The 13,572-nt window shown below is 41.7% G+C and overlaps 1 protein-coding gene across 1 annotated transcript in view; it reads left to right on the top strand.

Annotated features, from left to right (window-relative positions):
* Positions 1-13,572, top strand: part of TTC7A (tetratricopeptide repeat domain 7A) — a 181,703-nt gene that overhangs the window by 124,519 nt on the left and 43,612 nt on the right. Inside the window, exon 18 of the mRNA XM_054399317.1 lies at positions 5,560-5,694. Within this exon, the coding sequence (XP_054255292.1) occupies positions 5,560-5,694 (135 nt within the window). The remainder of the gene's footprint in view (positions 1-5,559; positions 5,695-13,572) is intronic.

The raw sequence follows: 13,572 nt of genomic DNA, 5'->3' as shown, positions 1-13,572 counted from the left end.
TTCTGACTTGTGATTTTATCATGTCTCGTGATGTTTGCTGCTTCCTTTAAAACCCTAACTCTCAGAATCAGATGATCATGTGAAAAACTTGCCTTTTAACTTTGAGGGGGTTTTAGTGAAGCAACTATCTACTCTTGTGGATGTGTAAGAAATGCTTGCAAAAACTCAAACCCCAAATTCAGAAGCTGGACATGAAGAATATAAAAGCTTATTTAAAAAAAAAAAAAAAAACACTAATACTTAAGTCTCATGCTTTGGGGCTAGAGAATTAGAGTTCGTCTGAGTCTTAATCTTGAATATTTGGAATTGGTAAAACTAAAGTCATATGCTTAGCATATATGGCTGAGATAGAGAAGTTCTTATGTGTTAAGTACATGACTGGTAGTAAATTATGTGTTCAACCCCCCTTTATACCTGCTAATGGTTAAAAAGCATTGCAAGATTAGGTCTTGAGCATACAAACATTCAAACAGTAAAGCATTGTTCAGAATGTATGTTCTTTTGTTTGTAGCATTAAGTCCTTAGGATCTGTATTTATGACATTATAATCTTACTGATTCTGTGCACACATTCATGTATTTTTTAATCTGTTTATTCAACTTCCCTTTTATTAGGCTTTGCTGAGATAAGTCTATATTTTGCATAGGTCCTTTTTCTCATTATTTATATGACATGTGTATAATCTATGGCTTAACTAAAGAGAATAGGCCAAATTCAGCACAGATAGCAGAAAAGGATATACTAAATGGATACGTGCTGTTTGCTATATTAAAAATTATCTAGAAAAGGGAGTGGATATGACATGAAAGTATCCTAATGATACAAAATCATTTTGGATAGTCATCACTTGAAGATAATTGTGAAGATTTGTGAAATATATCCTACCATCCCTGCTGCTGGGCAGTAAAATAGACTTCCATTTTTTCTTTGGAAAACGCTGTTTGCAGAACCCATCAGCACTAAGCATTACTAGGAAAACAATGCAAACCCACAAATATCATTTGACATAGTACTTTTATTATCCATCCAATTCCCACCATTCTGCTGAAACTGAGTGGATTATGGTGCACATACGGTCTTTGTGTAGTGTCCCTCTCAGAAAGCACCTAGGTTGGATACCTATTCCAGCCTGCTCTTAGCCTAGTTCTAGCAACCAGCATGCAATAGAGGAGCTGCAGTTCAGCAGAAAGTGCTGTATGCAGCAGTACTGCCTGCCAGAAAGAGCAAATGAATGTAAAGTACACGCTTTAAACCAGCTTTCCACACATGTAAAATGATTTGCACTGAATACAGTTTGGTTTCAGCCAAGATGCATATTCCTCCTCTACTTTGAGAATTTAGGCTTCCATGCTAACACGGTTGTACCCACAGCAGACATTAAGGATGGGGCTCCTAATGAAATTACACTATCCTCCTAGCCCAGGACGGGCACTGGCTGGTTTCAGCAAGGATCTGTGGCTCGCTGCTCTTCAGGCTGTAGGTGCTGCTGTTCTCCATCTGCAGAATGGAGGCAGCTGGGACCCAGTTGAGAGCCTTTTTGAACACAGTGGGAGGTGAGATTGGAGAGGACAGCTCTAATGCCTCTTGCCCTTGTACCTTTCCAGAGCTGTCGTTGTGATTGGCTGTTTTGAAGGAGGGAGGGGGTCTGATATTTCTGCATCATTCTGTAACAGGCTCTGGTTTCCATTCTGAAATCCCTTGGGAGTGTGCAGCAGTATCGCTGCAATGCACAGGCACTCTGTGAGCTCGGGGCTTGGCACTGAAGGGGGGGCTTACAGTGGCCGGGTTTGACACTGACCTCTCCCTCAGTTCGACCGCAATGGGATTATTTGCTGTGCCAGAATTTTAGGTTTGCTGCCAGGAAGATTAATTCCTCTATTTTCTTCATCTTTTCCTCACTGAACCAGTGCTCCTAACTAAATTCACTGATACCAGTCAGCTGCCTTGCTGATTTAGTCTTATTTTAAAATGCTCTTGCCTGAAGTGATTTAGGCTAGGGAATTCTGTGTTTCTTATAAGCCTAGTAAATCTACTGAGGTACATTTCTATTTTGATGGCAGTTTCTTCATAGATGCAAAATATTAAACTTGGTTTTTCTTGGTCTTATTACAACTCTAGAATGGCCCTTAAAAATTATTTAGGTATGTTTTGTTTGGCTTATACACAGAGCTCATCACAACAAAATAAATTTTGTTGTTTTCATGATTTCTCTCCAAAGTGTGTGGAGGGCTTTATTGTAAAATGTAAAGTCTATATTCTGTCTAATGGAGCTGTTAAAAAGAGAAAAAAACTATACTACAATAACAAATTCATGCAGTATCTTCTTATGCCAACATTTGCAAGTATTTTGAGGCATGACATTAAAATTCTGTGAGACAGGTTTTGTGTTGTGGGGTGTTGGTTGTTTTTTTTTTATCATACTAAGACCTGCATTTATTTAGGAAGAGATATTCAGAGACTTTTTTTTAATGTTGGTAGTCTTTCTGGCTTCTCCCACCACCCCGAGGTCAGAGAGATACTAGTGCGATACATGCCTACCTCCCGTCTTGGGAGGCAGTGTGTGTTAGAGGTATACTCTTTTGTGGCTCCAGTAGCCTTCACCCCACTCCAGGGTCACTGTTTTGCTTGTCTGAGGTTCAGAGCTGGGGCTAAGTCCCTTTCAGTCTAGAAAGGCCAGGCTGGCAAAGACCTCTTCCAACGATAATTTGGGCAGACAAGATTTAAGGAGTGTTCCTGTGAGTAGTCCAGCAGAAGTAGGTAAGAACAGCAGTAACAAACATTCAGGTATGGGCTGGAATGGAGAGAGCCTTTTCGTCTGGCAAGTGTGTGTCCAGAAAAAAGTGTATCTGCATCTAAGGCCAGGCAGCGATGGGAAGAGATTAGATGGCCTCTCCCTGCTGTGCTTTGCTTCTTTGTGAAGGCTGAAATGGAAGAGAATATACACATCAAAAGGACTGGAATGCTAAAAGCTGTTAAATGCAGAGTCTCCACTGTAACTTGCTAAGTAACTTGGGTTCCCATAGCACCGGGCAAGATCAGTCTCAAATCACAGACTTTTCCCTCTTGACAACTGCCCAGCTAATGAAAAGAAGAGGAGGAGCAGCTAATTTGTGTTCCATTGAGTGCAACTAGCTAGTGATATTCCCATGAAGCCTGCTTTTTGATGGAAGGATGCTTTAGTAGATCCTGAGTGGCAGTTCTGTCTCACAGCAGTGCATGAATCTCTCCAAAACGCACAAAGGTGCCTTACAGTGATGTAGTCTTCATGGACTGACTTGCAAGGAAAAGAGGATTTCCCTGAATAAAACACCAACTCATCTACCCATATAAGGCAATCAGACCAGCATTACATACAGGTTTTTGCAAGAAACACAGATCCAGAAAGCCTCTCTGAAAGAGGGCAGTCTTGGCCGAGAAATGTAATACTGAAGGTTGCTTTCAAAGCATACACAATCAAGAGTCCTAATATAAGAATCTGGGTAGCCTGACTTCAACATCCCCAAAGGCCATGTAACTTTTTCCAAGTTTGCCAGGCAAGAGATCTATATTAACTTCAGAATTACTAGCTGTCCATGTGGCCATTTTCTTGTTGCTTCTGCACTGCAAAAAAGCTGTCCGTGTTTTGGATGGCTGAGGGTGAGTGCTGGTAGCTTTCCCTATGTTAAACAGTCTTTGTCTGACTTGAATTGGTGAAATTTCTCCCAGGTGGAGGTAGGGATGGGGGAGAGGAGTATGAGTGGGCAGGGCAGGGGGAGGAATCCCATGCAGTGAAACAGGCTGAAGATGGATCTGCTGAACTGTTAAATAGAATAAATTCTCCATTGAAAGCGGAGTGGGTTTTCCATGCCATTAAAGCCATAGTTGCTGCATTACTGCATTGTCATTTCTTGGAACATTATATCAGGAATGTCTTTGAAAATATGTAGCACTTGAAGAGATGCATCTAGGAAGAGCACATTTGCATTTTCTAAGGGAGCTGTGGGAGGTGCCTGTGCTGCAGGACTGTTTTGAAGTTCTCCTGCTTAAAATGAATGACATTAGCTAGCTGTGAGATAATGTGACAGATATTTCCCACAGCAGTTTTAGGCTTTGGGTACACTTGCAGCCTCTCCCTAGCCAAGCCACTCTGCAGGGTGGGCAGCACTGCCTTGGGTTACATAAAAACTGTGGGCCATATCCTGTCCTATGCTGCACCAGTGTCTTGGCAAAGAAGTGCAGAGTGGAAACATGTCTTCTCTCAACCTGGCAGAAGGATAGATCCCTGCTCAACATTCAGAAGACCACTAGTCAGGGGACCATGCAGCTCTGCCTGCTGGTTCCCTGGCCCCAAAGGGGTAATGGTCTGTTCTTGAGCAGAAGTGGTTTGGCAACCCTCTCTGCGAACACTCCAGCTGGAAAAGCAGCACCTTCTCAAAGTGACCACTTAATGTGTATATCCCATGACAGGTATTTTTCCTTTCTGTCCTTTCCCTTGCCAAGAGCCGTCCCAACTTCTCTGAGTACCTGTTCCTAGGCTTTGCTGCTTCCTCAGGGTGGCTGTGGTAAGAAAAAGTGGGATTTAAACTCCAGAACCTTGTGGTCTACAAGGTCAGCCTGTGAGTGTAGATTAAGAATAATGCCAATCAGTGCAAGTCCTTCAGTCACAGTGGCTCTCCACAGAAAGAGCTTATAAACCTTGAAGTCACATTAAACCTATATATATATTATAATATTTATTTCCCAAAGCTTTACAAAGCCAGCTCTGAAATCTCATTTTGTAGCTTCTTATTTTGTTACCATCCTCTTGGTACCTCTCTGGGAGGTCAGCTCACCAGTATAATCCTGCTTGCTGTACTAGAGAAGTGGTTTCTGCCCATGAATTCATCCTGGGAGTTACATTTGATGTGATGTTTTCTCCCAGAGGTGTGGGCACCAAACGCTTTATTCCTGCATAAATGTTACAGCAGATAATAAAGGTTAATTTAGTCAATACACTGGGCCCTCTGCTCTGCAAGGTTAAATGAAAAAACATGTTGCATGTAAACTAGAAGAATAATATTGATGTCACTTGCAAGGTGTGTGCTGTGTGAACAGTGCCAAGACACTTTGTAATGCTGTAGTAAGATTTTACATTAGTGGGCCATATTTTGTAATTGTGTGGTGACACTGTGCTTATGAAACAGTTTACTAGTAAGTATTTGTGGGAAATATTTGATGGTAGAGTTCTGCTTTTCAATGAGCAAAATACAGTTACTTCCTTGATGAATGCTAAGCAGACCTTTATAAAATTACTGTCTGTCTCTTAGTTCACTTGTTTGAGCTGCAGCTCTTAGATAATTTAGTGGTGTTTTTTTCCTGCAAATTAACCTTTTATAAAACATGGTTCTCTAGTTAGTCATGCCAGAATTCAGGGGAGTTCTTACTACATAAATCTGATTCAGTGAGCAGAGAATCAGACCAACTGCCTTAATGAGTCAAAGTAATATCCCAAAGAACTTTATTATTATTATTATTATTATTATTATTATTATTATTATTATTATTATTATTATTATTATTATTATTATGTTTGGACCATAGGATCACAGCGAGCCTCTTCCCTGGCTGCATCAAGACTGGAAAAGGCCATGTCTGAAATAACTATGCAGAGCAGTGCAATGAAACAGGGACCTGTGCAGCTGTGGACAGTTCTTCAACAAATTTGGCTGCAAGCTGGTAAGTCCTGGACAATCTCCACATTTTTCCGTCCAGTGGTGAATACAATTACACAAGTATTAGCAGAGTATTTTAAATCAGTAGTTGCAAATCACCTTGTTCCAGCAGAAAATCTGCCTATCCCAGACAGTTTTTGAAATAGTACTTACTTGATTCAATATAACAAAACAAAAATACTGGAATAGTATGATTTTTTTCCAACTTGCCTCTATTTTTCCATAGCACACAGAACACTAGTCATTATTAAAGTAGGCTTCTAAAAGAAGAGGGTAGGTAGTTGGTAGGGACAATTATTTTCAATCTCCTTTTCCTATATGCTTCCCTCTGGTAAGACTGGACAAACCATGTATTAAATGTTACTTAGACTGTGAACTTTCCAGTGTTTGCTGAGATTTAGGTGCAAATTGTTAAAAAGAGCAAATCCTCCACTCATTTTACCCTTGACTGTTTTAATCTCCCAAGTATTTGTGAGTTGCAAGTCAGTTTGAGACACTCATGCAGAGATGCTACATGAGAGCACATAAAAGGAAAAGAGAACAATGAGAGGGAACCCTAGAGTAACCTACTAGAGTAGGGTTATCGGTTGGGCTTGGTGATCCTGAGGGTCTTTTCCAACCTGAATGTTTCTGTGATTCTGTAACCCTGCCTGGAAGTGATCTCCAAAATCATGAAAGGGTTTTATGTAGGATACTTGGTGAGGAACAGAGTTGCCCAGCACATTCTGCCATTTTCATTCAAATATTTCTGGACCAACAGACACTGTTCTGACCCTGCCATTTTTCTCTTAAGATACTCAGCTTTTCTTCCACAACAGGGTCTACAGTTGTGCACCTGAAATTACATTTGAGTGCTGTGACTGCTTCTTAGATGTCTCTGCAATTAAAAATTGCAATTAAAAAAAAAAAGGCAGAAAGCAGAGTCCACTGGAATCTTGCTGATAGTTTGCTATTCTGTATGCAGAAGAACCTTTCAAATTCTTGTTTAGCTAATCTGTACAATTGACAATTATATAAAATCTAGCAGTCTCACCCTGCTTCTCAGCAAAGAGTTTTTATGGCTGTTTTTGTGGGCCATTTCCTACCAATCAGACTTCACAATATATGTGACATTCTTTTTGACAATTAAAGAACAAAAGAAGTTACCTTATGGAATGCATCATCCTTTAAGTTAATTATGTATTCTCTTAGTGACTTGTGTATATGTAAATTTCAATGATGTGTTGTTGGCTTCAAAATCATTAACAATATTTTGCATAATTCAGTTTACACCTCTGATTTAAGGCTGCAGAGGAGGCTGGTAGGGAGCATAAAAAACAGTTTGATGAGAAGTCAGGTGTCTGCTGTCCTCATCCTGCAGATAGCTCTATGCAGTTTACATTTCTGCTGCTGTGTGGAAAGACAAAAGTAATAAAGACTTAGTGCTTGCTGTGACCTAGCTGTGAATTGCTGTTATTACTTTTCAGTGTAAATAGAGTGCCTTTCTCAAAGGTGTTAATTAATTCTTTTAGATAGAGTTTATTTTTGTAAGCTGTACCTTTTCTGTCCTATTCAGTTATGGTTTAAATCTATCAGATATTTTTTAATCCTTGTCTTGTTTCATGCTAACTTTTAACTGGATATGAATCAGGATTGGTATTCTGAAAATATGTACTGTGACTACTTTGTAATTTCATTACTGAAGTCAGTTATTGCTATGGATGCAGCTTAATGAGCTCTGGTGAGGTACTGCTCATCCTCTTCCCTCAGTAATGTGGATGTCTCTGTATTCTGGTATCTGAGGGATAAGGAGAGATGCAGGTATTTTAGGTAGTCTTTACTCTCTGCAGAGAAGAGCACAACACCTGAATAATTAGAGGACTTCTTGGAAGTGAATCAGATCTTACACTGTCCTTAGTGAGTGCAGTAGTCCAAAATGGTGTCATTGACCCTCTGTACTTTCCTGTCTAGAAGGAGGGGAAAGGAGGATCTGATATAGTCATAATAAGTAGCTCCCAAAATAGAGGCATTAAATGAACAACAAATTAAACAGAAAGGCTAAGAACGGTTGAGGTACTCCCAGGCTTTTGTGTTACAGCTCACCCCAGAGTTAAGAGCTCTGGAAAGCAACAGGTGATTAGCATATCACTCCTGATACCTGGTCCAGAGTCCCTTCATATTCGTGAAAGAGGTGCATCAGTATGCTGTAGATTTCTATCAGGTTTAGCTTGGACTTGTCCTTTTTCACTCAGTGACTCATCTTGTGACTCTAGGCAAGTTGCCTAACTCTTTCATACCTCAGTGTCCTATCTCTAAAGGGAAAAAAATGTTAATCTGCCTTTGGGAAATGACTCGTGTGTCATTTTTGTTGTCGTTAACCCTTTAACCTTTATAGCGTGAATCGTAAATCTTTAGATAAAATTATTACAATTTCCTAACCTCTTACCACTGTAAATTTATAACAAAACATCTGTCCTTTTCAGACACTAAGAGGATGCAGCTTGCCATGTCTCTGTGTGTGGCTGTGGACTTAGAGCACCAGGCTGTGCCTGGGTTCTGTTAGTGCCATTACAGTTCCCCTGCCTCTCTGTATCTCAAGGCATGAAACGAACGATACCAACTTGATTTGGTCAGAGCTTTCTGCACTTAGATTAAAAAGGGGTGTACAAAATCATCTATCCCATAGCTATGTGAGGCTGTTCTTGCAGCCCTCCAGCAGCCAGGCCAGGCTACAAAGCCAACATACACTTGCAAAAGGGACTGTTAATGGGTGGTAACTATCAGATGGTACTGCAGCTGCACTAGGAGCTTCTGTCTTGTAGAGAAACATCCTCAGTCGCTTGGAGCTGCTGGAGAGCCCTTGTTGTGCTCCCGAAGGGCCTCACAATTGGCACCTTTAATATCAGCTAAAGGCCAGGCTGTGAGCCCTCTGCAAATAGTTAATCTCTTTTGTGCTGTGATAAAGATACTTATTTTTCACATAAGAGGTCTTAGACTTAGTGGGTTTAATTGTAACTTTTCTGGGTTTATGACCAGCACAACTGAGTGGGGAAGATAATAAAGAAGGAGGTCTGGAAATTAAGCTGCTAAATCCAGTTGTGCTGCACTGTAATGGATGCTGCATCTTGTCTTTCACTGCAACAATGCTCAGTGAACTTTGACAAAGTAATTTTTTTAAACTTTATGTAAGCAACCAAAGAGCTACTAAATGAATCTGTGGTCTGTGGAAAGAGTCCTCTTCTTTGCTTTCACACAGCAAAATAGAACTGTGAATTCTCACTGTTAATGTTAAATCCAGACTTCTCTTTTAGAACCTGCTGGGAGTACAGTCATCTGCAGCAGGGAACTTAGCAGATTTCCTCAGTGGGCTTCCATATCTTCCTGTTTTCTCTACAGGTAGTTACAATTAGCTTTGGAAGAGTACGAGCTCTGCTGTCCCCAAAGACTAGAAAGTTTGTCCACTCCCTACAGCAGGCATGCTTGGAATAGTAATAGGCATACTTTGTTTTCAAGTGTTCTGCAGCAAAGACTGTTAACACAGCTTGTCTGGTCCCTTTTAACAATGCCTTAGTCCTCTTGAAATCTAATGGCTTCTTAAAAGGAGAGAGTCATTTCGTTAGACTTCAACATTAATAAGTCTAAACCTTGTTCTTGGCTTCAATTCTGAGAAACTGTTCATTTCAGGCAGTACTCAGGAAGGGTGCTGCAGTGCACATGCTGTGGTGGTGCACCTCCAGAATAAGATGGTCCATATACTCATTTCTCCCTTTTCTGCTCTTCATGAATGAGACCTTGACTTCAGCTTTGAGAGAAGAAACTTTTGTGGCACTAGTAATGCTTGTTGCAGAAAGAGCTGCAAGAGGAATCATAGAGACTACTGGTTGTAATACTTCATGTGTTACCAAGAGAAATGTCTAACCTAGGAACTATTTCTACCCCTTAATTAATTTTGAAAATCATTCCAGTACTCCTGAGTTTTGTTTAGAAAATACAATTGTGCTGTTTGGCTAAGGAAAATGCACTTGGAAGGTTCAAATTTATTGCTAAAATTTATCTCCATTTGACTGTTTTTATAGGCTCACTTTTGACACAGAGCAAAGCCTGTCAGTAGTGAAAACAAGTAGTTTTCGTAGTTTTAAGATCTTTGGGTAACTGGATTTTTTTTTTCATCTGAAGTATGTGTGATTATATTTCCAGGCAGGACTAACCATATGCTTTATTTATCCAGAGCATTTTAGAATGCTGCAAGCAGTTTTAATAAGGATTCTAATATTCCAGCTCCCATTGCTATATTATTTTAAGCTTTACTTTAAACTACAATGTCTACTTTGTTTGTCTTTACTAGTACTTTATATCTGACAATTTAGCTTCTTGACTAACCCAATACTTTACCAAATATGGCCACTCACAGCAAAGTAGGTCTGGTAATTTGATCTAAGATTGGCTGAATGCCTGCTAAGCACAGTCTCTGAACCTCACCAGGTAGACCTGAGGCTAATTTAAAGGAGCATTTAAAGAAAAATTACTAGGATAACTATTTCATGTAGTCACAGCAGGGCTGGAACGGGCTGTCTGCTGTCTCTCTGTAACATCCTGAAGTTTACCCTAGGAAAAACTATTGTAATGAACATGCCACAAACAAGAAATGTACGGAGAGCCAGTGTAGCAGAGGACAGTGAGCTAATGGAAAAACATCTGCTCCCTCGAGTTATGTACAGCAGGAACTTTTTTTTTTCCCCTGCACAAAATGCTTGGGATTTATTTATTTTATTCTGTATGGGCCAATTCCTGGGAAAAAGCTGTGTTAGAGGAGACAGACTTTGTTCCACGAGAATGTGGTGTTGCAGCTAGGGGGCTAGCCTAGAGCTGCACAGCAGGCACCTTGGCAGGAGCCAAGAGTACAGCAAGGCCCTCCCCTGCCCCTCAGCTGACCAGCACAGCTTATGTTTGCACAAGTTGCAGAGAGGTGCTTAAATGCTCTTCCTTCCTGCAGCCTTTGGTGATCCTAAGTCCTGTCAAATTGGTAGCTCTGATATTAAAGGTGTTTATCAAGTCTGGGAGACTGACATTGCCAGAAAGCTGGGATCAGATACCATCCCATGTTGTTGAAGCAATTCTAGTATTTTTATGTTTTTTTTTTTAAATTGCCTTGAAATTTTAGAATTTCAAATGTAGAGCTTCCACATTCACTGCTTGAGTTCTTGAGCTCCCTAAGTGCTGGTGATTTTTGTGGCTCTTTACTGTGATGCAAAACAGTATGAAAAGCTGGAGCCTGGTGAGGGGGAACAGGAGGGAGTCCTTTATTACACAGCTATTGCTGAGGAGAATAAAGATGTACTGCAAAGATGGCTGCCCTGCAGTGTTTACTTACTAGGAGGGTTTAGGAACACTTCACAGTGGAGATAGCAGTAGTAAAGTGAGTCGATTTGGTTCCCTTTAAAATGTTGCTCATGAGGTTAAGAGGCCAGCAGTGGTTCTGCTAATCCTCCTGTTTAGCAGTCTCTGTCCTACACTTTTCTAATGCGGCTAAGGATCAGGAAATACCCTGTTTCTTTTCAACCAAATGTTCTCAGGGGGGTACTAAGTTTTATTCTACACTTGCCAACTTGGTTTATTTTATTTTCTTTCAACAGCGAATTTGAAAAGTCAAAAAGATCTTGGCCTTATATTGGTGCTAGGCATTTTGGATTACCTCCCCCATTCATGAGGCTTCTGGATATTTCTCTTTGCTGGAGCAGGACACGAAACTTTCTGGACTGATAATCCATTTGGATGGGCAGTCTTCAAAGAGCACATGCAGTTTCTGGAAATCTGGGACATGCAAACAGGCATGTGTGCGTTGAACACTTGCTTGTGAAGGAAACAGGCAGCAGCTCTTTGTTCAGCAGTCTGTAGATCTTCTTCCAAGAGGTGGAGGCAAAGCTGTTGCACTGTGGTACCCAGAGAACAGAGGGTGCCAGATATTAGCATTTCCTCAGCTGCTCAGGAAGTCTGGGGGCAAGTGATTAAGTGTACACATGAATGTACAAATGTACAAATGTACAAATGAAGAAGGAAGCAAGACATTCTTCATATCAGAGACAGAAAATCACAGTGTCACAGTACATTAGAGGTTGGAAGGGACCTCCAGAGACCATCGGGTCCAAAGCCCCTGCCAAAGCAGGATCACTTAGGGTAGTCCACACAGGAATGCATCCAGGTAGGTTTTGAAAGTCTCCAGAGAAGGAGACTCCACAACCTCCCTGGGCAGCCTGTTCCAGTGCTCCATCACCCTCACTGTAAAGAAGTTTCTCCTCATGTTGAGGTGAAATCTTCTATGTTCAAGTTTGAACCCATTGTTCCTTGTCTTATTATTGCACACCACTGAAAAGAGCCTGGCCCCCTCCACTTGACACCCACCCCTCAGATATTTGTACACATTGATGAGATCCCCTCTCAGTCTTCTCTTCTCAAGGCTAAACAGCCCCAAGTCTGTCAGTCTCTCTTCATAGGGGAGGTACTCAAGTCCCCTAAGCATCCTCATGGCTATCTATTGGATTCTCTCCAGAATTTGTCTTTCTTGAACTGGGACACAGTATTCCAGGTGTGGTCTCACCAGGGCAGAGTAGAGGGGGAGAAGAACCTCCGTAGACCTGCTGGACACACTCTTCTTAATGCACCCCAGGATACCATTGGCTCTCTTGGCCACAAGGGCACATTGCTGTCCCGTGGAGAACTTGCTCTCCACTAGGACTCCAAGGTCTTTCTCCATGGAGCTGCTTTCTAGTAGGGCAGCCACTAGCCTGTACTGGTGCCTGTTGTTATCCCTCCCCTTGCACTTGTCCTTATTGAACTTCATGAGGTTTGCCTACACCCAGCTCTCCAGCCTGTCCAGATCTCATTGGATAGCAGTACAGCCTGATGGGGTGTCAGCTCCCCTCTCCCCCCCCGATTTTATATCATCAGCAAACTTGCTGAGGGTACTCTCAATGCCCTCATCCAGGTCATTGATAAAGATATTGAACAAAACTGGACCCAGTACTGATCCCTGGGGAACACCACTGGCCACAGGCCTCCAGGTTGACTCTGTGTCACTCATGACAACCTTCTGAACTCTGTTGTGGAGCCAGTTTGCAATCCACTTCACGCAACAACCGTCTGTGCCACATTTCCTGAGCTTTTCTATGAGGATGTTATGGGAGACAGTATCAAAAGCCTTACTGAAGTCAAGGTATATGACATCCACTGCTCTTCCCTTATCTACCCATTTGGTTATGGTTTCATAGAAGGCTATCAGATTAGTCAGACAGTATCTCCCCTTGGTAAATCATGTTGGATACTCCTGATAACCTTATTGTCTTCCATGTGGTTAGAGATGGAGGTGAGGCTGACTGGTCTGTAGTTGCCTGGGTCCTCCTTCTTCCGTTTTTTGAAGACTGGAGTGACATTTGCTTTCTTCCAGTTATCAGGCACCACTCCTGTTTTCCATGTTTTTTCAAACATGATGGAGAGAGGGTCAGCGACAGTATCAGCCAGCTCTCTCAGCACTCATGGATGCACCCCATTGGGGCCCATGGATTTGTGTGTCTTCAGTTGGTATAAGATCTCTAACCTGGTCCTGACTGACCAGTGGAGTGACCTCTTCCCTCCAGTTCTGCTCTCTTGCTTCCAGAGACTGGAGTTCCTGAGGGCTGGACTTAGGAGTAAAGACTGAGGCAAAGAAGGCATTCAGCAACTCTGCCATCTCTGCATCCTCTGTTACCATACCTCCCATATCATTCAGTAGCAGGCTCACCTTTTGCCTGCTCTTCCTTTTGTCATTGATGTATTTGAAAAAAATCTTCTTGTCCTCTTTCACCTCCCTGGCAAGACTCAGTTCCATGAGGGCTTTGGCCTTCCTTGTGGCACCTCTACATTCTCTGGC

Source organism: Indicator indicator, chromosome 2, assembly GCF_027791375.1.
Source record: "Indicator indicator isolate 239-I01 chromosome 2, UM_Iind_1.1, whole genome shotgun sequence".
Taxonomy (NCBI): Eukaryota; Metazoa; Chordata; class Aves; order Piciformes; family Indicatoridae; genus Indicator; species Indicator indicator.
This window is presented reverse-complemented; position numbering and strand designations above follow the sequence as displayed.